At 37.3% G+C, this 25,816-nt stretch overlaps 1 protein-coding gene across 1 annotated transcript; it reads left to right on the top strand.

Annotated features, from left to right (window-relative positions):
• Positions 1-13,632: 13,632 nt before the first annotated feature.
• Positions 13,633-18,252, top strand: LOC122025288 (probable galactinol--sucrose galactosyltransferase 2). The gene is made up of 14 exons (XM_042584070.1): positions 13,633-14,025; positions 14,396-14,655; positions 14,737-14,827; positions 14,939-14,987; positions 15,061-15,152; positions 15,493-15,600; positions 15,684-15,812; positions 15,905-16,315; positions 16,399-16,540; positions 16,806-16,873; positions 16,962-17,096; positions 17,191-17,408; positions 17,691-17,779; positions 17,878-18,252. Exons 1-14 carry the CDS (start codon positions 13,634-13,636, stop codon positions 18,163-18,165), a joined length of 2,472 nt encoding a protein of 823 aa, XP_042440004.1. The 5' UTR covers position 13,633; the 3' UTR covers positions 18,166-18,252.
• The last annotated feature ends 7,564 nt before the right edge of the window (positions 18,253-25,816 follow it).

The raw sequence follows: 25,816 nt of genomic DNA, 5'->3' as shown, positions 1-25,816 counted from the left end.
CTATCTTTTAGATATTGCTAGGGAATTTTCTATGGAGATGATTTTTAGTTTTCTTTACTTGCGCGGGACGTTCAAGACTAAGTGTGGGGGATTTGATAACCATGATTTTACTGCATTATTTTGATTCATTTATGCATGGTTTTGATGTTGGTTTCATAGTTTAAATCATGGTTACATTACATTTTTGTGCATTGCATAGATTTTGGACGTAATTGTAAATTATATTATTTTTGGTGTTATTTGATGCTAATATTTGATTCTCATTTTGTAGGCATCAAAGGATCTTAGATTTGGATCTATTTGGACCGGAATTGGGCTCGAATCGGAGTTCAAAAGACAAGATCAAGCTTTGGGTCGATTTGGGCCGTTTATCAAGAATAGGAGAGATCTGTACCATCCGTTGAAGATCTGGCCGATCCAACCTAATGGAGAGCAGATCTGAGCCATTGACAAATATCCAAAAGTTTTGATGCAGATCTGAGTTCATCTAGCTATTGATCCAGCCCGACTTAATCTGGGCCGTTCATTGAATACTGTGCAGATCCGGGCCATCCAGTGATGATCTGATCGATCCGAACTAAGGGAGGGTAGATCCAGACTCTAGATCAAGATCAGTACCTTCAGATCGGATTTTGGGCAAACTTTCACCGTTGATTTAGCTCCAAATCAATCCCAGCCGTCCGTTCAGATCCAGATCTGATTCAAAACAGAAGCTACAGTACCCAGCTTCCTTCGTCGACTCCACAGCGCGCAGCAGCCTCATCCTCGCGGCAATCTTCCGGATTTCGGCCCCTTTCCTTCTCCAATCACTCTCCCAAGCTTCAATCTCGGTAGTGAGCATCTCGGCGGCATCATCCCGATCTTCTGGAGCCATTGGAGGGTGTTCTCTCCGGTGGAATTTGGCTCACGGCATCTCCCTTTTCCAGCTCGATTTGGAGGTGGTCTTCCAAATCCAAGCTCCGATTCCCATCAGCAACATTCGGAGGTGGTCTTCCGGTGTTCCTGAGCTTCACTCGACGTTTATCCGCATTCCACAGCCTTCCATCAGATCCAGAGGTAGATTTCCAGATTTTCGGCACTTGAGTGGGTTTAGGGTTGTTTTTAGCTCGCCGGGGGTGGTCCGTCGGTGTAGTTAAGCACTCCTTGAGCTGATACGCCATTGAGATGTTCCATTGAGGTCCAAAGTTGGGTGGTCTCGACTTTGGCACTCTTGTGTGACGGCAAGAGTGTGAAACTTATGGAATTGGTTGTGAGTTGGATTGGTTTACATTTTAATTCATTTTGTTATTGTTTTTATAGCTTAGCACATATTACTTTTATGTTTTGTTATCTTTTTATGCAAGTAGTTAGCATTTCTTTCTTTGTTGAAGCCTAGTTTAATTTTAATTTGTTGCTTGGTTACTTGTTTAGTGTTTAAATTCTAAGTTAGGGTTTCATTTCTGTTTAGATCAGATTTAATTGTGTTTTTCTATTTTATCTTTAGTTTAAGTGTGTGTCGATGGTTTAATCACAACGTAGAGTGACAATACGTTGAGGTTTGATCATTGGCACATAGTTAGGTTTCACTCTTGCTTTAGATTAATTTCTTAATTGCTGTGTTTTTTCTCTGTTAGATTTAGATTTAAAGCTTTTAAACCCCCAACTCCATTTTCATATCGAAAACCCCAAAAAAATAGGAATAAAATACAATCCTAAATTACATCATACTGTTGGTTCCTCGGATCGATCCTGGGCTCGTTACTACAACGTTAATGTGAAATTAAGGGGTTCAGTAAAAATACATTTGTACAATTTGATTAGCGGATGTGACAGATTCGCTATATCACTCACGGATGAGCGATTCATGATAATGAAGGGTATAAGACCTTCATTATCAGGTTGTGAGCAACGAGTGAAGTGGTGAACAACGTTGGGTAACTCTTCAGGGGGAGAGTTTATTTTTATTTATGTGTGCCAATAGGGGGAGAATGAAAGGGTTTAAGTTAGACCTTCATTATCTAAGAGGGAGCTTGCCCTCTTAGGGGGAGAATGTAGGGTTTAACTTACATCTTCATTACCTAGTGGCATGAAGAGAGTTAAGGCTATGAGATTAGCCTAACTTAAATGTGGTATTGTCAAACATCAAAACGGGGGAGATTGTTGGTGCAATGTTCCCCAGGTCAAGGTTGACCAAGTTAGCTGAACTTGTACAGAGTCAAGCTCGAGTCTTGATGTTTGGGTTTCGATGTTTGACAATACATATAAACAACACATGGAGATTACAGGTGCAATTGTTCATGTGGGAGATTGTGAAGAAGAGTCAATTAGGTCAAGGTTGACTGGATACTTGACTGGAAAGTCTTGGTGAGTGAAGCCAGGCAGAAGGAAAGTCCTGGTGAGTGAAGCCAGGCAGAAGGAAAGTCCTGGTGAGTGAAGCCAGGCAGATTGGAAGTCCTGGTGAGTGAAGCCAGGCAGATTGAAAGTCCTGGTGAGTGAAAGTCCTGGTAAGTGAAGCCAGGTAATTAAGAAAAGTCCAAGTAAGTCAAAGTTTTGACCGGATACTTGGCACGAGGAAATCCAGGTGGATCAAGGTTGATCGGACACCTGGTGGTGAAAGTCCAAGTAGGTCAAAGGGTTTGACCGGATACTTGGCACGAGGAAAAGTTCAAGCGGGTCAAAGGGATTGACCGGACACTTGGTGAGCGAGTTCTAGTGGGTCAAGGATGACCGGATGCTAGGCATGATGTACCAACAGGTCATGGGTGACCGGATGTTGGTTTAGGGGGCTTTGAACTTGAGTTTGAGGGAAATCAAGGAGCTAGATCGATCAGCCGATCGATTGGCTCATGCCTAATCGATCGGCTGATAAATTGGGAGAGTCCTCACGACAAATCTCCTCCCAATCGATCGGGCGATTGATTGGGAGCCTCCAATCGATCGAGCGATTGATTGGGAGCTGTAATTTTGCGCGATAAGCCCTGGATCGATCAGCCGATCGATCCAGGCGATTCCCAAGAGCACAGAGGCGCTTTGGATCGATCAGCTGATCGATCCAAAGCCTCCCCAATCGATTGGGAGCAATCCGATCGATTGAGATTCGACCGTTGGCGTCGATTAAAGCCGTTGGCGTGCAATTCCTTCGGCAACGCTCACACTATTCAGCTCCGATCTTCACAGCAGCTTCTCCACAGCATCTTCCACTCTCACCGCTAGTTCTTGAAGGATCTTGGAGAGACATCCAAGTCAAGAGGCGTGACTACAACAAGAGGAAGAAGCTAGGGTTAGGGTTTTCACTGCATATCTTGTAAGATATTTCTTGTATTTGTCTTCCCTTGCTTTCTTGTTGTATTGAGAGTATTGTAAGGCTTCTTCACCTTCGGTAGTTACCGTAAAGGAGTGTTTTATTAGTGGAGAGTGCATGAGTGTGTGGATCCTTGGACTAGTCACCTCTTCTTGAGGTGGATACCAAGTAAATCCTTTGTGTTAGCGTTGTATGGTTTGTTTCTTGTATTTCCGCTGCATATTATTGAAGAAACAAGCAACGAAGAGCACGAGATCGCACTGAGCTATTCACCCCCCTCTAGCTACATATTTGGTCCCAATAGATTTTACATAATATAATTTATTTTTAGGTATATAGTATTGATTGATTCCTACTTGCGTGGTTAAGCACGCTTTGGAACCCAAGCTTTAATTTGGTTTTTGTTTTGAGTTACGAGTAACACAAATGATTTATTTGTTGAACTGGACTTGTATCCAAGGCAAAATTTGTTATATACACCTTTTTGACTTTTTAGAATTAAGTCCAAGTTTTTAGATCTGGTTGTAAAATTTTCTAATAACCCTTTAAGTTTGTTGATTTCAACTTTTAGTGTTGAATTTTCCTCAAGTTTTACAACTTGATTTGGATTAGATTTTGTAATTTGTTCCTTGAGGTGTTGGTTTTCCTCAAGGAACATTTTATTTGATTTTCAGTTGCAGTTAATTTTCTATCTAAGCATGCAATAACTTTAATAAACTTTTTGTTTAAACTAAAGTATAACTCCTTAGAACCTTCGAAAATTAGTGCGGACTCGTGGCTGAATTCGGGTTCAGACCCGTCTTTTGATTCGCGGGCCATCAACATGAGGTGGCTTTGGTGCCTCTGCTCTTCGTCTTCTGTTTCCTCTGAAGACGATTTGTCCTATGTTGGTTTGAGTGCCTTCTTCTTTGTTGTCTTTGACTTGTCGTTCTTCAATTTTGAGCACTCGATCTTCTAGTGACCCTTCTTGTTGCGTCTGAAGCAGGTAACATTTCTTGGTTCAGTGGTGGAGTTGATCTTCTTTAGGTCTTTTCTGCTGAAGTTCTTCTTTCTCCCGGTGAGCATTTTCCTTACCAAGTTCACCAGGTGTTCGTCTTCTGAATCTTGGTCAGACTCATCTTTAGATTTAGGTTTGGTTCTTGACTTTTCTTTGGAGGAACTTGCAAAAAGAGCAACACCTTTCTTGGTTTTGGCGTTAGTTTGTTCGTGCAGCTCAAGTTCACAAAATAATTCATCTAATTTTAATTTTGAAAGATTTTTTGAAATCTTGTAAGCATCCATGATGGATGCCCACAATGCATTTCGAGGAAACATGTTGAGGGCGTACCTTATTAAATCATGGTTCTCTATTTGGTGGCCGATGGTGTGAAGCGCGTTGAGGATATCCTTTATCCTCGCATGGAGTTGACTCGTCGATTCTCCTTCCTGTATTTTTATATAAAATAATTTATTTAAATAAAGATCGCGTTTAGTTACCTTAGTGTCGCTGGTTCCTTCGTGTAGCTTGATGAGCTTGTCCCACAATTCTTTCACATTTTCGTGTGGGCTTACTCTGTTCATCTACTCCTTTGTTAGCCCACATTATAGTGGGTTGAGGGCTTTGAAGTCTGTTTTGGCTTTCTTTTTCATCTCCGGATTCCACTGTTCAGAGTCCAATGGATTTCCGGAGTTTCGACAGGAGTCTTGTATCCTCTGGTGACACTGAACCACTGGTCAAAGTCAATCTTTAGATAAACCTTCATCCACTTCTTCTAGTTCAGGAAGTCGTCATCATTGAATAGGGGAGGACGGACTATGTTGAATCCCTCGATTTGGGCCATAATTATAGCACACAAAAAAACAAAGAAGAGGATCCTAAGACTTGGTCTTGGATTTAGCAGTGTGGGAGAAAAAGTAAAAAATTTAAGACTGAATTGGTGTTACACCAGTTCAGTTTGAATTGCTACGAAAAAAAATTCCAAAGAGATAATGATACCAATCTGGACTATTTCAAAAACTTAAAACTAAAAAATGAGAAAAGAAAAAAACTTTCACCCCCTTTACCTGATTGGTGGTTGCACCAAATCAGAGCGATACCTGCTTTGATACCACTTGTTAAATCGTAGAGTTCACTAGGGGGGGTGAATAGCGATTGTCGAGAATTCAAAAATCAAATCGAGTACGCAGTGGAAATAACAATCACAATGCTAACAAATCCAATTTTATTTGGTTTGGAGCATTTGCCGACTCCTACTCTAAGGCCCGCACGTGAGAGTACTTTCTGTTGGTTGGTCCTAGGAAGATCGTACCGGTTCCACTGTACAAAAATTTGTACAAGTGTCAAACCTTTCCTAACAACCTATTGTATTCTTTAGAAATTAAATTCAGAATCGCAAACAGAACTTAACATTTTTTATTCCAAATTTAACTTATCTGTTCTTAATGGTTTAGACTTAGATTGCAAACGGAACTTAATATTATTAATCCAAATTCACCCATGTTATAAATTCAATTAAATATCAATTTTGGAAATTGGCTCCCAGGTCAAACATGGCGAGGCACATGACCTTCTTGGGTATAAGAACATCCACCACTACCTCGACAAAGCCTCTTAACGAAATTCAATATTTAATTTCCTAAAATAACATTAGGTTTAACCAAAAAGAACAATCGAATCACGAGATCAAAATAAAATAAAAGAAACACAACTTCAAATATCAAATCCGAAAATCTAGAATCATATATCTTTTGTGTTTGGAATTCATACAAAGAAAAACTAGTATGATGCGGAAAATAATTACTAGTTATACCTTTCTTTGTATGCAATGACCTCTTGATCTTCTACCGTATTCCTCTTCTTATCTCGGATGTTGTGTGGGCAACGATCTACCGAGATGAGAACCACCCAAGTCCTTCTTCTTCCTCACCAAGTTTCGGCCACCAAGATTCCTCCAAGGATGTAGAGGTTCGGCCACCACCACCAAGCTTCAAGGGATGCAAGAAATAAAGTCTCCTTTCTCAACTTCTTCTCCAAGCAAGATCCGACCACCTTCTAAGCTCCCAAGGGTGAAGAGGTTCGGCCAAGGAGAAGAAAGAAAAAGGAGAAGGGAGAATAAGAAGGTCCGGCCACACCACCAAGGAAGAGAGGAGGAGAATAGAATAGAGTTATATCAATGAAGGCACCCCTACCCCCTCTTTTATAATACTTGGTCTTGGAAAATAAGAAAAAATTAAATAAAATCTTCCTTATTTTCTTTGCCATGAAAAGGAAAATTTAATTAATTAAAAATAATTTCCTTTTCTTAAATCAAGTGGTTGGCCACCTCATAGCTCCAAGCAAGGAAAGTTTTAACACAAAATTAAAACTTCCTAATTTGTTTCCGGAAATAAAAATTTCTCTAATAATTTTTCCCTTCATGGTTGGTTATAAAAGGAATTTTATAAATTAAAATTTCTCTATTAAAATATGTGGATGATTTCCAAAAAGGAAAGTTATCTTTAAAATTAAAATCTCTTTACAATCTACAAACAAGGAAAGATATCAAATCTTTTATTAATATTTTATAGAAACTTATAAAAGGAAATATTTAATTTTAATCTCTCTTTTTAAATCATGAACATGGTTACAAAAAAGGAAAGTTATATCAAAATTAAAATCTTCCTTTCAATCTACAAATAAGGAAAGATATCAAATCTTTTCTTAATCTTTTGTAGAAAGCTATAAAAGGAAAGATTAAAATTTTAAACTCTCTTTTAAAACCATGAAATCCACATAAAAAAATTTAAAAAAATAAAATCCTTTTAATTTTATTGTGGTCGGCCACCTAAGCTTGGACTCAAGCTAGGGCCGGCCACCACTTGGTTCATCCAAGGATTACCTTGGCCGACCCCTTGCTTGGGCTCCAAGTAAGGCTTGGCCGGCCACCTTAGGATGGGTATAAAGGTGGGTATAGGTGGGTATAATACTTTATAAATAAGAGGCTACGATAGGGACCGAGAGGAGAAATTAGTTTTAGTCTTCTGATGAAATTAAGCTTCCCGTGTTTGCCCCAAACACCCAACTTAATTTCATCAATAATAATTCATACCACTAAAAAATTATTATTGAACTACCGCACCAATCCCAAATTATATTTTGGGCTCCTTCTTATTATGAGTGTGTTAGCCTCCCTGTGTTTAAGATGTCGGATGCCCACTAATTAATTGAGTTACTGACAACTCATTTTAATTAATATCTTAGTCCAAGAGTAGTACCACTCAACCTTATCGTCATGCCGAACTAAGTCTACCTGCAGGGTTTAACATGGCAATCCTTATGAGCTCCTCTTGAGAACATTATCAACCTAGATTACTATGACACAGTTTCCTTCTATAATTAACAACACACACTATAAGTAATATCATTTCCCAACTTATCGGGCCTATTGATTTATTGAGCTAAATCTCACCCTTTGATAAGTCAAAGAAATGAATACTAAATATATGTGCTTGTTATTATATTAGGATTAAGAGCACACACTTCCATAATAACTAAGATTTGGGTTAATTCTTAATTTAGTCCCTCATTATTTGACGTGGTGTTGATTTCGTCTCTAATTTTTCAATTGATCAAATTTAGTCATTCAATTTTTGAACTTTTTCCCAAATTAATCCTTCCGTCCAAATCCCCGTTAAAATAGACGGGAAGACTGGTTTAACCGGTGAAAGTGACCAGTTACTTTTATTCTGCCTCTAAGTCCTCACGCCAGAGCTCGCTCGAACCTGGAAGGCCTCCACCACGACCGACGTTTTCGCGTTCGGGGCCTTCTTCTTTGAGGTCGCATGCGGAAGGAGGCCGGTGGATTTAGCGGCCGATTCCGAACACCCTGTTTTGCTGGACTGGGTGTCGGAGAGTTGGCGAAAGGGACTGGTGCTAACGACGGCAGACCCCAGGTTGGGGGATGAATTTCCGACGGAGGAGGTGGAGCTGGTGTTGAAGCTCGGATTGCTGTGCTCGCACCCGCTGCCCGCCGCGAGGCCGAGCATGTGCCGAGTTGTGCAGTACCTGGAGGGGGATCTGACTCCGTCAAAGCTTGAGCCAACTCACCTGAGCTTCCCCGGCTTCGTGCCACATAGCGGGAAGAGTTCTAACGGACATGTCTCCTCGTTTCCATCGTCTTCTCCGGCGGTCACTACAGATAGTATCGTGTCTTCCTCTCTATAGATTATTCTACTGCTTCAATAGGATCGCTTGATCTTTTTCTCTGGAATCAACTAGCTGAATCAGAATTCAAGTCAAACTTGTTATCTAAGTTGTCAAGAGGTTCAAAAGATAAGTCAAACTTGTCGCCATCTTTCGCTATCAGGTGAAGAAAATAAGTGCGGTGTCTGGGAAATTAGGAAAGAAATCACTAGCCTTGGCCTTGAAGTAATTGATCAATGATTAGTTTCTTCAGGCAGTCGCTAAGATCATGTTCCTTAAGGATTTGTTCTTCCTTCTCCTCTTCTTCCACCTCAACCTCGCAGCCTTCGCCATCGATGCATCTGATGATGAGTTTACCTTCAATGGATTCATAGTGCAAGAATAAAAGTAACTGGTCACTTTCACCGGTTAAACAAGTCTTCCCGTCTATTTTAACGGAGATTTGGACGGAAGGATCAATTTGGGAAAAAATTCGAAAATTGAAGGACTAAATTTGGTCAATTGAAAAATTAGGGACGAAATCAACACCACGTCAAATAATGAGAGACTAAATTGAGAATTAACCCTAAAAAGAACTTATCTTAAATGGTCCTGCTCAATACACTTAGAGTGTACTAGTGTAATTTATTAGTTAAGATAAACTAATACCTAATTACACTACGACTATTCCAATGGTTTATTCCTTTCCATCTTAGTTGCGAGCTACTATTTATAATTTATAAAGAACCGATAACATGATCTTCTGTGTGTGACACCACACACCATGTTATCTACAATATAAATTAATTGAACAACTACACTTAGCATAAATGTAGACATTTTTGACCAATGTGATTATTTTATTTCAAAATAAATGTTTACAAAAGCTAGGCTTTTAGTATACACTCTAACACTTTTGTTGGGCAATCACTAGTAGTTCGCAAAAGGATTACAGATTAAGTACAAGAACTTGTAAAATGAAATTACCGACAACAAGAAAATAAGGACTAAATCGTTGGTTGTCGGAGAAGCTTCGTAGTGTAGCAAGAGCGTCTTGGAAGCAGCGCACACGAGAATAATCGCCGAGAGAAGGTGTTATACGAAGCTCTGGTGGAAGGCTCCTTTTATAGGAGTGCTCCGGGCGCCCGGATCCCTTCCGGGCGCCTGGACCATGACGTCGGCCAACCAATCGGCACACTCCAAGCTGTTGAGATAAAATTTGCCTTCCGGGCACCTGAATCACTTCCGGGCGCTCGGACCTTCTTTTCCAGCAGGCTGTTTTCCTGCAAGACAAAGTTAGTCCGAGACAAATAAAACTTATATTACATTGCAAAACAAAGTGTTAGCACAATTATAGTCAATTAGAGTAGTAATTAGATTCCATCTCATCGAGACCAGAATTTAGTCACGAACTCAACTTAGATTCCCGAAATGGTTCTAAGTTGGATCGACGCCTACTGTTCCCTCAAACGGGGAACACATCCTCACTAAGTCACTCCCCTCTAGTGACTTACCTTAACTTACCTGCCAAACATCCAGTCAGCCCGTCGACCTGTTTGAACTTCGTGCTAGCTACCCAGTCAGTCCGTCAATCTAGTTGGGTTTCGTACCAGATATCCAGTCAACCCGTCGACCTATCTGGACTTCGCACCAGCTATTCGGTCGGCCCGTTGACCTAGTTAGATTTCTCTTGCACACTCAGTCAAAGTGTTAGATTATAACAAACCTAACTTAACCTACTTTGTCATTCATCAAAATCTGAGTTAGACCGTTAGTGCTAACCGCATCAACAAACTATCCTATGATATCTAATGTAAACTTTTGAGACTACATCGACATGCCCGCTCCAATTTATAGTCTAATTTCAGAGTGACAGAGCTTAAGGATTACTTTATTAAGGATATTTGTATCACCTGAGCCCACAACCCCCGAGTTACATTCTCCTACTATTTGCGATGAATTGGAGCTGATCCATTAAGATATATGATAACTTATTGCTTCTCGTGGCATACCGATCTACTTATGTAAGCGACTCTCCATATCTTTGGTTTCTTCGGGTCATAGGATTGAGTTCTCCTTTTGATTCATCCTCACATCTCATGGGATATGAATCTTATGTTTTGGCATCAAAATTGTATGTACATAGTAGGCCCGAACCACAAACAAACATGCCATTTAATAAAAAACATGCAAACTCAATCGATTCAACAAAATAGTGTTTATATATCAAAAGGGCTAATTCCTAATCCTAAAATCTGACGATCTACTCCTTGGAGAAGGAAATATATCAAAGAGACAAAGAAAATAACAATCTGCAACTTAATACACAAGATAGAAAGAAGAAAATACTTATCAATGTGTTATCAGTCTTCACAGATGAAATCCTTGCTTTGGAGGTGGATGGATCACTGAGATGAATGAAAATAGATGTTCTAGGGTTTTCCCTAGAAGAGAAACCCCCCTCCCAAGGAATGGGACGGAGCCCCTGGTCGGAGATCCCCTTCCTTCTCCTTAAAATCAACTTTTATACTATTTTTCTAGGCCCCGAACATGGCCCCGTGCCGGCTAGCACACCCACCCATGTTAGGTGTTGTGACCTCCGTCGAGTGTCAACACGACCTGTGGTGTCTGCCACGGGGGCTCGTGGTGTATTTCGTGAAATTCAACTTTCTTCATCACGACCTATGTTGGCTGACATGACCCCCGTGGTGACCTATGTGATGTTCAAGAAATCTCCGCACTGCCCGTGCTAGCTAGCATGATAAACTAAAATAGGGGCTTGACCCCTCCAAATTGGCCACTATTATGGCAGCTAGGATGCCCTCGGAAGTTGGTCTTTAAGCTCCATGTTCGCTCCTTTTTGTGCCTTATCAAAAGAAATAAATGAGAGCAATCCTCTGAACTAGGAAAATATTAAAATGAAGTAGAAAGAGATGAAATATATGGATATAAAATGGGACAATATGTGTGTCAAACTACAATAAAAATCCTATATGAAATGCACACATCATATACACTCAAACTTCGTTCCACGGGCGATTATGTTTTACCATGGAAAACGATAGCTTTGAAGTCCAAGATGACCTTGACAAATTCAAGGATGATTTAGGAGAAGCTGATAAGGCACTTTATGATGATGATCTTGACACTTTAATTATTCATGAGAGTTTATTGATTTAGGAAGATGTCTAAGGCATTATAGAGAGGACAAGTGCTTGATGATGATCTTTTATTCATTCTGAATTCATATTCTATCCAACCAAATCAGATGAATCCCAAAAATAATATTCCTTGGTCTCCTTAGTGGACATATGCTAAACATGGTAACAGCAAGGATACTCGGCCACGGGCCACCAAGTTCACTATCATTTGGAACCTTGCTTGATTGTATTCAGAAAGATATCTGGCGTCTAGACGGATCACAAGACAAGAAAGAATGGAGAAAAATGTATGTGATATTGAATAGTAGCCGACGTTGGCATGTAGAAGAGAGAGAGACTAGCTTGCTTTCTAGGAGAGAATGCAAAAAGGAAGGAGAATGAGAAATTAAGTATGGCAAAGGTGATCGTCGACCTAAGAATGCCCTTGTTGAAGAACCTCTTGAGTCTAGGACTCTGTCTTAACTGAGAGGTTGCATGAAGTTCCTAACTATGGTATGGGAAATGAAAACCGCCAGGATATCAAGTGGTCATCAAGATGGGGTCTAGAGGACAAAGACAAGGAGTCACGGATAGAGAAGAAAGAAGATTCTCATATGAAAAATAGTCTTTTTCTGCTAGCCTCTGCTCACTCTCTGGAACTTATTCTCATGATAAATGGAGGTCGCGACATGATTGGGATGTTCATTCTGGGCGTTCCTCAGTTCACGCTGCTCCTGGATTTGGTTTTGAAAGAGATCATGTAGACGATTCATCAAATTCTGGTTTTGCTCGTAGTAGGGGAAGATCAAATTCTATTGAAGTATTGCAGCTGGGAAGTTCATTTGTCGCTGCTAGCTAAATTGGTGCAATCCTATTAACTGAGGCCGAGTTCTGCTATCTTAGAGGGAAGCTTCTTGACATTTACAAGAAGCAAAAGACAGTTTTTGTTTATGCTACCCCTATGGAGTTTGAGGATGCTCCTCCTATCAGAACATCTAGCTTTGTAACTCCTTTGGCCTTTGACACACCTGATACAGAGGAAGAGATTCCTCTAAAAAAAATAAATTTGAAAGGGAATTACGCAATGATGAGGGACTTCTTGATGATCGACAGCGGCATGTATAAGGGGATGGCGAGGTCAACACATTAGAGCTTCTCTGGTTTGGAAATAGAGTTGCATCTGGATCGTTCAAGGTTTTTAAAGTCCCATAACTACCAGTAGATTTTACTGAGTTAACAATAGATAATATTCTCCTTAGGCTATCATTTGACACTATTATAAATTCAAAAACGAGTTTTTTTCTACCTGAGATAACTAACACAGGAGGATCTGAAGATTTTTATATTTATTTTTATAATTTTATTTAAGATATTTTTTTTATATTTTAAGTATTTTTGATAATTTTCATCTTTTATATTTTTTTTGGATTTGAGTTCATTTAAAATTTTTATGATGATAAGTATGTTAATAATATTTTTTTTTTATTTGAGTTTTAGGGTATGAAGTCTATATAAACATGCGTTAGTTATTCAAGAAATAATCTTCTACTTTTAATAAAGTTTTTTTTAAATTATTTTGATAAAATTTAGAGAACGATGAATTTCTCTTTGTTTTTAGGGGTTTCTTTCCATTTTCTCTTCAATTTCATCTTTTCATCAACTTGCAGGGTAATCATTATTCTATTCGACGTCACAAATCCTAATATTGTCACATTATTTCGTTTGCTCCTTGAGACGACCTAAAACCTAAAATAGTTAAGTACCATACTTTTAAAGAAGTTTTCACAAGCAACGATAAAGGCTAAAGAGAATGCAACAAACTGGTGCAAAAAAGAAATGGAGTTATTATAAAAGGGTAGGGCGGAAATTCATAATAGATCTATTAAAATATATACAAAGTGTATGTGATATATTTAACAATTAATCCTTAAAAATATACACACGAATATAGTATATTTTATTAATTCGGAAAAAAAAAAAGAAGAGTGAAGTTGATCGAAAACCTTTTCTATTCATTTAATTTAAGAAACCCAAGAGAAAGAGATGCATTATCCAAAGGCTGTGATTGGCTGAATGCCATCGATTTGCTTACCCACCCCGAACGGTCATAAAACTCCTGTAGTCTTCCCTGTTCCCAGCAAGCTCGCCAAGGCCATGATTGTATCCTTCCCGCCTCCCCTCCGCCTTTGCTCCTCCTTCCTCTGCACCAATCCCTTCCTCTATCGACATGGATCCATACTCGACCGAGGAACGACTTCGAAGGCCAGTGTGTGCTTGCCCGCCGCAGCTGTTGTTGCCCCTTTCATCAAAGACGGCGCATTGCGGATCAACGGACGAGAGGCGCTCACGGGCGTCCCGGAGAACGTTGTCGCCACGTATCCCTTGGCGGATTCCCCAGCTGCGTTCTTGGGTGCGGTCTCCGATCGAAAGGACTCCCGGCACGTCTTCAAGTTAGGCGTTTTGAGGTAAAAAGTAAAAAGGAAAAATGTTTCTCTTTTGTGTTTTATAATTTTTTTGGCTGTCTCATGATTGACTGCCTTCAAATGCAGTTGTAAGTTTACTGAATAATACATCATTGTTTTGATTCAAAATGTGGTGCAGATTTCACAAACCTTTCCTTTGCATCGTCTTCCATTTTGATTGCTCAGTCTGTTTGAGATACAGGCTTGATGTGTCTGAATTCCTTGCCATATGATGTTTATCAGAAAGAGACTTTTTTTTTAAAAAAAAAAAAACAATACTAGGATGTTTTCCCTTTCATGAATTTTTTCTTCCTAATTTACAATAGAGAAATGACTTATATCATAAAATATATTTTATGATTTCACTATGCAGGAACCACCGACTGCTTTGCCTATTTAGGTTTAAGATCTTTTGGATGGTTCCTCGATGGGGAACTTCAGGAAGTGATGTACCTTTTGAGACGCAAATGTTACTTCTTGAAGTGACACATGATTTAGCTGTTGATGGAGGCCCCAGTAGGACTTCTCATGATCCTACACACTATATACTTTTCTTGCCTGTGTTGGATGGCTGCTTTAGAAGCAGTTTGCAAGGAAATTCTTCTGATGAACTCGAATTCTGCATTGAAAGTGGTAGATATCTCATAGCCATCCTTGATATCTCATATTTTAACCATATCTAAGCAAGGCCTTATGTTTAGTTTGCCCTTTCAGGTGATCCAGCAACAATAGAATCTCAGTTCCTAGAATCAGTATTTGTGAATTATGGCGAGGATCCTTTTGGCCTCATGAAGGAATCCATGATGTGGGCCTCCTCCAAATACAGAGAAGAATATCTGGCTTTATTAATTAAATGTTATAGGCTTGTAATTTGGTGAAAATTCTCCATTAACTCCTGATCTATTTTCATTTATAGAATGCTAGAAAAACATAAAGGAACCTTTTCAGTGCGTGAAAAAAAAGAGGCAAGTTGAGGTCGTTTACTGGTTAACAATAATCAGCATTTTCCAACTTGCGATACCAAATTTGCTATTACAGAAACCTGGCATTCTTGATTGGTTTGGTTGGTGTACTTGGGATGCTTTCTATTTTGATGTTCATCCCAAAGGGATTGAAGATGGCCTAAAAAGGTCAGTTAATTCATGCATTTCTGAATATTTATTGTATATTACTAGCTGTCTCCAACAAAAATCATGGTATCTATCAATGTAACACTAAATTTTATATATGAACATTTTATAGTTCATAGTCAATCTTCAGACTACAAATAGAACTTGGTTGCACATTTATACATTGACAAATTTGTTTCAAAATCCATAACTTGGTTAATTAGTTTCAATTAACTCAGGAATCTCAAGTTTTGACTCTGCAGATAAATGTGGCAAATTTTAAGTCTTTCTTCTTCTTCACATTATGCAGTATATTTACCAATTTCAATATGGTTCTTATAACTGATCTGTGTTGCTCTAGTTTATCTGAAGGTGGCACTCCACCAAAATTCCTCCTAATAGATGATGGCTGGCAAGACACAAGAAATGAATTCCAAAAAGAAGGTGAACCAGCCGCCGAAGGATCTCAGTAAGTTTTCCTACACTCAATCAACCTTGACCCAACAAGCATGCATTTGTCTGTCTCATAACTCTCTACTGTTAAATATCAAGATATGGAGCAAGATTAGTTAGTGTGAAAGAGAACTATAAATTCAAGGGAACAACTGGTGGAGGCTCAACTGGAAAAACCACTTCCTTGAAGGATTTTGTTACCTATGTAAAGGAAACCTACAGGATCAAGTATGCTCTCTTTTATGTCCTGTCAATTGCCAAGTACATTGATCAAGAAACTTCCCTAACCAATTTAATCGTTTTCATCAAGCACCAATTAGATACGTCTATTGTTGGCATGCTTTAATGGGATATTGGGGAGGAGTTGACCCAGATGCACCAGAAACAAAAAAGTACAATTCAAAGATAGTTTATCCTGTTCAATCACCAGGAAACCATTCTCACTTGAGAGATTTAACCATGGACTGTATGGAAAAGTATGGGGTTGGCATGATAGACCCTTCCAAAATATTTGAGTATTATGACGATCAACATAGCTATCTTAGGTCGCAGAATGTAGATGGTGTTAAAGTAGATGTACAAAATGTCTTAGAAACAATTGGATCAAACAATGGTGGTCGTGTAACCTTGACTCGTCGCTTTCATCAAGCCCTGGAAAAATCCATCTCAAGAAACTTCAAGGATAACAGTATTATTTGTTGCATGGGACACAACACAGACTCAATATACAGGTGAAAACATACAAATGACCACTGTTCTTATTTTAGTTTTATTTAACAATGCTTGTACATTAAGATTCCTTTCTAACTTCCAGTTCCAAAGTGAGTTCTATTACTAGAGCTTCAGATGACTACATGCCAAGGAACTTGTCATCACAGACATTGCATGTTGCTGCTGTCACATTTAACAGTATATTTCTTGGCGAAGTGATGATGCCGGACTGGGATATGTTCTATGTGAGTCTTTGCTACTTTTATGAGTAACAAAGTAGAATGCCTACATGACGGTGTGTGAAAATAGAAAGTAATATATTTTATCAGTTATTAGATTTTATATGAGTAGATCAAAAGCTTGCAGCTATTTCACGATGTCCCTTATAAGTCAGGATTATCACAATACTAAGTGTTCTAGGTAGTCCTCAACATTATGTTAATGTTCTTTTACAATGATCCATTGTGCAATTCTTATTTCTTGGTTCTCATGCCATAAGTTTGATTCCAGAGCCTCCATTATGCAGCAGAGTTCCATGCAACTGCAAGAGCTATAGGTGGTTGCGGAGTCTATATCAGGTACATATTGTATCGAAAAACTTGAGCGCAATAACATTTTAGATAAAACTCGTAAAAATCATTTGTAATGATCAAAGTATAAACCCAGCGACAAGCCAAATCAACATGATTTTGAGCTTCTTAGAAAGCTTGTACTCCCTGATGGATCAGTTCTCAGAGCCAAATATCCCGGGAGGCCTACTCATGATTGCCTATTTAATGATCCAGTTATGGATGGGAAAAGGTATATTTCTCATCTATGCAACTCCTGAATGAACTAGTTTTTCATAGGAATAAGTATTGTGCCTCGCATAACATTGTCTTTCTCTAATGAACAGTCTACTAAAGATATGGAATCACAATAAATTAACTGGAATAGTTGGAATTTTCAATTGCCAAGGGGCAGGGTTATGGCCATCCATTAAAGTTCAAAGTACCGCAATGTTAGAGGAAACGTACCTCACTGGTCATGTTAGCCCCTGTGATGTTGAATATCTTGAAGATGTTGCTGGTGATGGTTGGAATGGTGATTGTGCCGTATATTCATTCACTGATGGTAATACGATTGACTTCCTTCTTATTCATTTTAATTGTTTCTCTAATATGCATAAAAATTATTTTTTTTATACACTTTATTCTGTTCCATTAAATACAAACATCATAATTAACACATTGGTTCATGGTAGAGAAAAAAACAGTAAACTGAAGAATAGCTTTCCAAAGAAGGCATTCAAGCAAAAGTTTCATTAAATCAAAGGGGAAAAAAAGTGTGAATCAACATTCAAGGATTCTGATATTTTCTTTGTTCTTCCTTTTTTCTCTCTCCCCAAAATAACAGGTTCGCTTTCCAGATTGCCTAAGAATGGTTCACTTGATGTTTCACTAAAAAGTCTGCAGTCCAAACTTTATACAATTTCTCCAATCTTGGTCAGCATTTCCTCATTACAGCAACCATACATTTGGAAATTTTTCCTTGAACAATTCTTTCGTTATCTTACTTAGCCTCTTCATTTTCATTTCTTCAGAGTTACAACCAAAAAATCCAATTTGCACCAATTGGACTCATGAAAATGTATAATTCTGGTGGTGCCATTGAAGCCGTGGACTTCGCCAGTGATCTTTCTCAGTGCTTAATTCGCATCAATGGAAAAGGATGTGGTTCATTTGGAGCGTATTCCAGCATAAAACCCAAAATATGCACAATTAATTCCACTGTTGAAGAGTTCATGTTTGATCATAACAGCAGTTTGCTGACACTAATTATTCCTGAAGGGGGTGAGTTCTGGGAGATTTGTGCATTCTTTGAGGTTTGATTCCAATAATTAGTGATGTAGAAAACCATGAGAAAATATAGTTCAATATAAATCTTGGCTTTGGTTGAAGAAGCAAAATTTATTAAAGTGAGAGCTGTTTTGGTAATATTTAGTCATAAAAGAAAAAAAATGAAAAAAAAAATCATATATATACAATAAAAAATTATGTCAAAAACTCCAAGTTATATAATAAGCAGTCATAAAAATTTAAAATGCATTTACAATTGAGTCACCTCATAAAGGCTCTTTTTGGTTTCTTATGGCAAAAAAGATGAATTTATATTATTATAAATGTATAATAATATGAAAATGAACCTGACAAATAAAATTTATTTTAACGTAGATTACTTTTAATATAAATTAGCGATTCTACGAAAATAATTTAAATTTTTGAGTATTATCTTTACTTTTATTTTTTTTTAATGGTACAAGACTTTAATATTTTTATAATTTTATACATCTCTATGAGTATTTATAAAAAATTGAGGTGGAACAACTGGCCCACCAAAATTATACGTGACTCCACCCTTAGTTGCGTGTGTAAGATAATACATGAACGTGTACAGATAATGAACTCTCCTTCGTAAAAATAAATTTAATTCTTTATATTCAATACTTTTAGAGATACGTAACGTGTACAAATACGTGACTTTTAGAGATTCTTAATTTATTCAACTTGGTCACCTCTACATCTCATGTTTATTTTCAATACTTCTACTTCTCAACATCAAGCTCAACCTAGAGGTGTTGGTTCTATGAAATTACCTTATTATTATGGTTGAGTTGGAGACTTCTACTAAGTCAGTTTTCTACTCATCCTAATCGTCCTAATATTAGAAAAATAGTTCAACTATATCCTTGGATAAAAAACATCATCTTCCAGTTAACTTGAGTTGTTAGTGTTGTTCAAATATTTCTTCCTTCAAGCATTCAACTTCAATAGGGTCAAGTTGGTTTTTTTTTAGACCATTATTATCAAGTTGGGTGAAATCATGGAACCTATATCTTGTTAATATTGAAGAAAGACATAAAGCAGTGACAACTAAGTACTAGGTAGAAGATTTCAAGTGTATATGATTTTAAGGCTTTATATAATAGGGTCTTCATAGTAAATTTTAAGGCTTTATAGTTCATTTCCGTTAGACACCACTTTTGTCCATTATTTAGTCATCTACTTTTCTTTTTGGAAAATAGGTGCATGATGTATAAATATACTTTGAGAGGCAAGAAACTCTCAAAGAAAATTATCAAAACTTACAAAATCATGGGAGTTGATTCCTCAACAGTTGAGGTAAAACTCCACACTCACTTGCATGCAACATGAGAGCATGCAAGATACCAGCCATCATCACAGTAAAATAACCAACTTGCAAACACAATTCCAACATGCGGATTTGTGTTCACGCCTACACCTCACCAACATCACATGGACATGTAATCAAACAATTACAAACACAATTACAAAATAAAAAAAAAACCACAACATTCTCAAGAAGACAACACCGGCTTGGCTTCATCAACAGATGACATTATAAAAAATCTGCCAGCTCCATCTTGCCTTCATCACACGGACAGCAGCTACAAGCAATCCAGCACGGTGACAATTCTAGCATATCAAGAACACATCAAAATCGGACAACAATTCTAAACTCAGCTTCACACAGACAGCAGCTTTACTCAGCACGGTGACAATTCCAGCACACACAGTAATGGATTGGAGCAAAGTACCTAAAATAGATTGAAAAGAATTAAGAGAAGCAGAAATGAGATTGATCGATCCACCTTGTAGAGCAAGAGATTTCAAACCATAGTATAGATTGTTGATTGCTATGCTTGCACTTATATTTGACTTAACAACTCAACAGTTGTAGAAATGAGATCCTCTTATGCAATACCTTATCCTTTTGTCCTAAAAACTTTGATTATGCATTTCACAAACTATGTACAACCAAGCATGGATGCATGTGTTTAAGAGCCAAGAAAAATGAATAATTTTATTCCACACCAGATATCCAACAATTTGCACCTAGAACATGATAAAAATAAGATACCATATTGAATTATTTTTTTGTACTGTTAATTTTTCTTAGGTGAGATAAATTATAAGATACTATAGATTGTTATGTTGTATCCTCTTGAGTCCTTGTGTTATAAAGATTTCTCTATATCTTGAGTTCTCTACCTTATGAATTTCATTTGTGATACAGTTCTTTATTTATAAGTGTTAAATTTAGTATACATGCATTTTAAAATTTAACAATATATCATAATGTTAAATTAATTTTAATAAGTTTTTTTTAGGATTATTATGGATAAGAGTTGGATGTTTTTACCGAGCCAAACAGAGGAGTAAAGAAATGGTGTTCAAAGTTTCTTACATTTTGCATTTTCTAATGCAAATATAAATGGAATGATTTTATGTCCATGTATACAGTGTAAGATTGGTATATTTGTTTCAATAGAGGTTGCCTTTGATCATTTGACGGTTGATGGATTTATCAAAGGTTATACTCATTGGATATCTCATGGAGAGATATCATATAGTGCATCTACAAACTCTGCTTCTGTTCCATCTAAAAATTATGTAGATGATATGCAAGATTTAGTTTATGAGGCATTTGGGATCTCAGACAATGATAATATAATTAGCACATAAGAATTTGAAAATGATAATGAGATTCCAATGGGAGAGGCTGAGCAATTCTATAAATTAATTGATGATTCATAAAAAGAATTATATCCAGGATGCAAGAAATTCTCAAAACTTGCATTCATGATTCACTTGCTTCACTTAAAGTGTCTAGGTAAAATTAATAATAAGATTTTTTATATGCTTTTAGATTTGTTGAGAGAAGCATTTCCTAATGCAATGGATGATTTGCCTAAGTCATACTATGAAGCAGAGAAATTGATGAAGTAAATAGGACTTGGTTATGAAAAGATTGATGCTTGTCCTAATGATTGCACTTTATACTGGAGGTTGGATAAAGAAAGAATTCAATGTGAAACATGTAATGAGCCCAGATGAGAAACATCTAAAAATGATTCTACAGGTGAAAAGAGAAAATTTCACGTAAGGTTTTATGGTATTTTCCAATAAAGCCTAGATTACAACGTTTATTCATGTCATCAAAAATAGCATCCCATATGAGATGGCATTCTGAATCTCGCACAAAGGATGGTTACATGCGACATCCAGCTGACTCTCTAGCTTGGCAAACATTTGATCATAAACACTCAAAATTTGCAAAGGATCCTAGGAACATAAGGTTTGGTTTAGCATCAAATGGATTTAATCCATTCAAAAATATGAGTGTGACACATAGTACATGGTCGGTCATTTTAATGTCATATAATCTTCCATCATGGATGTGTATGAAGCAACCATACTTTATGTTGTCATTATTAATACCTCGCCCATTTGCTCCAGGAAATAACATCAACGTCTACTTGCAACCTCTTATTGCAGATTTAAAGGATTTGTGGGAGACAGGAGTGCAAACATATGATGCATCAACTAAACAAAATTTTCAATTGCATGCCGCATTACTATGGACAATAAGTGATTTCCCTGGATATGCAACCTTATTAGGATGGAGCACTAAAGGACAGCTTGCATACCCAGTATGTTATAAATTTACACATTCACAATGGTTAAAAAATGGTGGAAAATACTGCTATATAGGTCATCGTAAATTTTTAAATAGTGATCATGTGTTTCGAAAAAATGCTCAATTGTTTGATGGCACGGAAGAATTTGGAAGACCACCACCCACACTATCAGGAGACATGGTGATGGATGAGTTGAATTTTTTTAATTTTACATTTGGGAAAATAATTAATGATAATTCAGCATTACCATTTAATTGGAAAAAATTGAGTATTTTTTTATTTACCGTATTGGTAAGATAATGTGATACGTCACAATCTTGACCTTATGCATATTGAAAAGAATATTTGTGAAAATATTTGTGGGACATTGCTGAATATGGAAGGAAAAACAAAAGATAATCTTAAACACGACTTGATTTGCAAGAAATGGGGATAAGAACAGTACTCCATCCTATTGAGAAAGGACCAAAGAAAGTTTATTTACCTCCAACATCTTTTTCAATGGGGAAAAAAGAGAAGAGCATATTTTGCAAGGTTCTAAAGCAAATCAAAGTTCTAAATGGCTATGCATCAAACATATCATGATGTATTCAAATGAAACTGCCAAAATTGATTGGTCTAAAAAGTCATGACAATCATATTTTGATGCAGCAATTGTTGCCAGTAACACTACGTAGAACCTTATCTAAGTCAGTTCAAGTTCCGTTAATTAGATTAAGTAGATATTTTTGAGAGTTATGTAGTAAAGTAATCTCTCCTACAGATATTGTTGGGTGATCGGTGGCCGGCTTGAAGGGGGGTTGGATAGACGACACTCCCAAATCGATTGCTTCCTACACTATTGTTAGCTTGCGCAGCGGAATACAAACAAAAACAAACAAGCTAAACTAAAAGCAAGATAGAGAAAGAATGCAAACCAAGCTACATGATCATTTACGTGGTTCGGAGATAAAGCTCCTACTCCACGGCGTGTCCGTAAGGTGGACGATCCCTATCCGTCGGTGGATTACTCCTCGGAAGACCTCCGGCTAGCTCAAACCTCCTTGTGGGTGGAGAAACCTCACCACAAACTCACCAAGACCTCTTGGACACAAGGGAAACTCTTGAGCACTTGTAGACTACTAATTAGACCTTAACCAAGTCTAATTTCATCAACCTCAACAAAGCTCCCAAGGCTTGGTTATATAGGCCACGGGTTGGAAAACCCCGCCTACCAGTCGACTGCCTTCTGTGGAAATTCGACCGTTACATCCCAACGGCTCAATTCCACACTAACCGAGCGAACAGAGACATTCTTTTCACTGGCAGTCGACTGCTAAAACATGCAGTCGACTGCTACAGTACTGCTACAGTACTGCTTCAGTAAAACCCTAAAACTAGGATTTTACTCCGAGTACAATCTCTCATGCACTCGTACCCTCACCCTTATGACTCATTTGACGCTTCATTTACAGCTTTGACCTCTTGCCTTCAAGTCTACTTCCTTTGGCTCTCGTCCCTCGGATGCATTCAAGCTCGCAGCTCGTCCCCAATGCCATCCTTCGCGTATGCCTCGAAGTCGCTTCCCTCGGCCCTTGTCCTCGCTGCCTTGTCCATGGTCCCTCGGATGCTCCATCCTTCACCGGACCCGAAGCTATCAACCTGAGTCACATGTGTATCCTACAGTCCTGCATAACTCAAGTACACATATCAAATACAAGGGTGAACCTAACTTAAACTCTTTGCCCAAACACCAAAACACATGGTCCCGCGGACCATCGGGATTGTTCCAACAGATATGACTCGTCTGAGGAGAGATATTGCAGTGATCCTTTGTGAGTTGGAAAAGATTTTTCCTCCCTCATTTTTTGACATAATGGTTCATCTAACTATTCATTTAGCTACTGAAGTACAACTTGCTGGGTCAGTTCACTATCGTTGGATGTATCCAATTGAAAGGTAATATATACATCTTTTTAATGTTATTATATTTATAATATATTATTTGTTAATGGATACTAATTGTTATGTTTTTGACATAAGGTACCTAGGGACATTGAAGTCCTATGTTCGAAATAGAAATAGGCCAGAAGGATCTATTGCTGAGGGGTATTTGGTTGAGGAATGTTTGACATTCTACTCTTTATATTTGGCAGATTATGTAGAGACAAGATTTAATCAATCATCAAGAAATGATAATGCAAATATTGACTCAACATTTGCATTAGATGTGTTCAACGTATCTGGCTATGCACTTGGAAAGACCATTGCTACTAAGTTTGATACTACGATATTAAAGAATGCACATCAATATGTATTATTCAATTGTCATTGCTTACAATCTTATATAGAGTATGGTTTTATATAATTCATGTTGTTTAAATATATAACTATTTAGTCATCATTATTTATCAAATTAATATTACTAATTTGCAGTGAACATCGTGGAATTGTGCAACTTAGTCATTCTCGTCTTTACACTACACCAAATTGAACGTATACATAGTGAAACTTTTGCCTCATGGTTTGCTAATCATGTAAGTTGTGTTGTAATAGTTATTAAAAATACATATTATTTTTTTGTTTCAAATATAAATGAGTAAGTCCTTCTTGTATGATAGATTGAAGAAACAAATCTTCTAGAAGATGATCCTGTTTCAAATGATTTGAGATCACTTGCTAGAAGCCCGAATATCATTGGGATACAATATCATAAATTCGTTTCAAATGAATTTAGGTTTCATACAAAAGAAGTGGAACGTAAGAGAAAAACTCAAAATTGTGGTGTGACTGTTAGGGCAACTACTTCAAGTTATTCAAGTATAAAAGATCACAATCCAATATTAAATGAACTTGATTATTATGGGATTTTGCAAAATGTGATTGAGTTGGATTATGGGGAAGGTCGAAAAGTTGGTTTATTTGAATGCGAGTGGGTCTCCAAAGGCAAACGACTAACATTGGATGAAGATGGTTTTATGTTGGCCAATTTTAAAGATGTTAGACGTCATAATGAGCCTTATATTTTAGCATCTCAGGCTATGCAAATATTTTATGTGGAAGATCCAAATGATTGTGATTGGCACGTCATTATCACGACTGATGCATAAGCGAAGTATAATATGCAGCCTATGGCAGATGTTGATACATATCTTCAAAGTTATATTTGTAATTTAGAAGATTGCAATGAACATGAAGAAGTAGTATGGGTTCATGATGATATTGCAGGAGTGGAAATTGATATTGATTTATGAAGAGATTTTATCTAGTTTATGCATTATGTTTAGTCAATTATCATTGTAATAACAGTAGAATAGATTCTTACTATATATGTTTGGATGATATATGGTGATATGTATTTCCTTTTCATTTTTAACTATCGACTTTTTATTATTTATAATCTGTTACTAACTATTATTTGTAGTAGGAATGACTCCTAAGCGTCGAACTAAGAGAAAATCTCATTTTAAACTTCAGAATGAGATAGATATGCAACCACCAAGTATAAGTAAAAATCACACAGATCATGAACAAGGTAATATCACATTTTATGCATGACAAATTTAATCACTAGTTATATTTATTCATATTTATCTTGTTTTAATGAAATCAATACTTTTACAGATAGTCAAAACATAGAAGGTACCTTGAATAACCAAAGAGATATAGTTTCAAATCAACTACATGTTGATGTGCTAGGTAATGTCCCACTTGTATATGTTTATTTCAAATCAAAGATGTACATAGTCCTTTCTACATAGAAGGTACCTTGAATAACCACTTATCTTTCAAATTAAACGATTGCCAATAGTCCTTTCTACATATATGTTTATTTTTACTATATATGTATGAATGATATATAATGACATGTATTTCCTTTCCATGATTGACCTACTAAATATCTTGTTAATCTCACACGAGACTATTTTTCTAAACAATTCCTGAAATCCAGATTCACAAACCAAATCCCAGCAATGCAGGTGCCAATTCTAATAGAGGCTCCATTGAACTTGGAGCAAACTTCCTTGCAAAGAGGAAACAAAGAGATGAATGATTGTCA

This window comes from Zingiber officinale, chromosome 1A (assembly GCF_018446385.1).
Source record: "Zingiber officinale cultivar Zhangliang chromosome 1A, Zo_v1.1, whole genome shotgun sequence".
Taxonomy (NCBI): Eukaryota; Viridiplantae; Streptophyta; class Magnoliopsida; order Zingiberales; family Zingiberaceae; genus Zingiber; species Zingiber officinale.
Note: the sequence above shows the minus strand (reverse complement) of the source record. Positions and strands in the feature narration are given on the sequence as shown.

Excerpts from the sequence above, each read along its gene's own strand:
- LOC122025288 (XM_042584070.1), top strand. The coding sequence starts at position 13,634 with ATGCCATCGATTTGCTTACCCACCCCGAACGGTCATAAAACTCCTGTA. Across the intron at positions 15,153-15,492 it reads ATTGAAGATGGCCTAAAAAG|TTTATCTGAAGGTGGCACTC; the intron begins GTCAGTTAATTC and ends GTGTTGCTCTAG. Across the intron at positions 17,409-17,690 it reads CGTATATTCATTCACTGATG|GTTCGCTTTCCAGATTGCCT; the intron begins GTAATACGATTG and ends CCAAAATAACAG.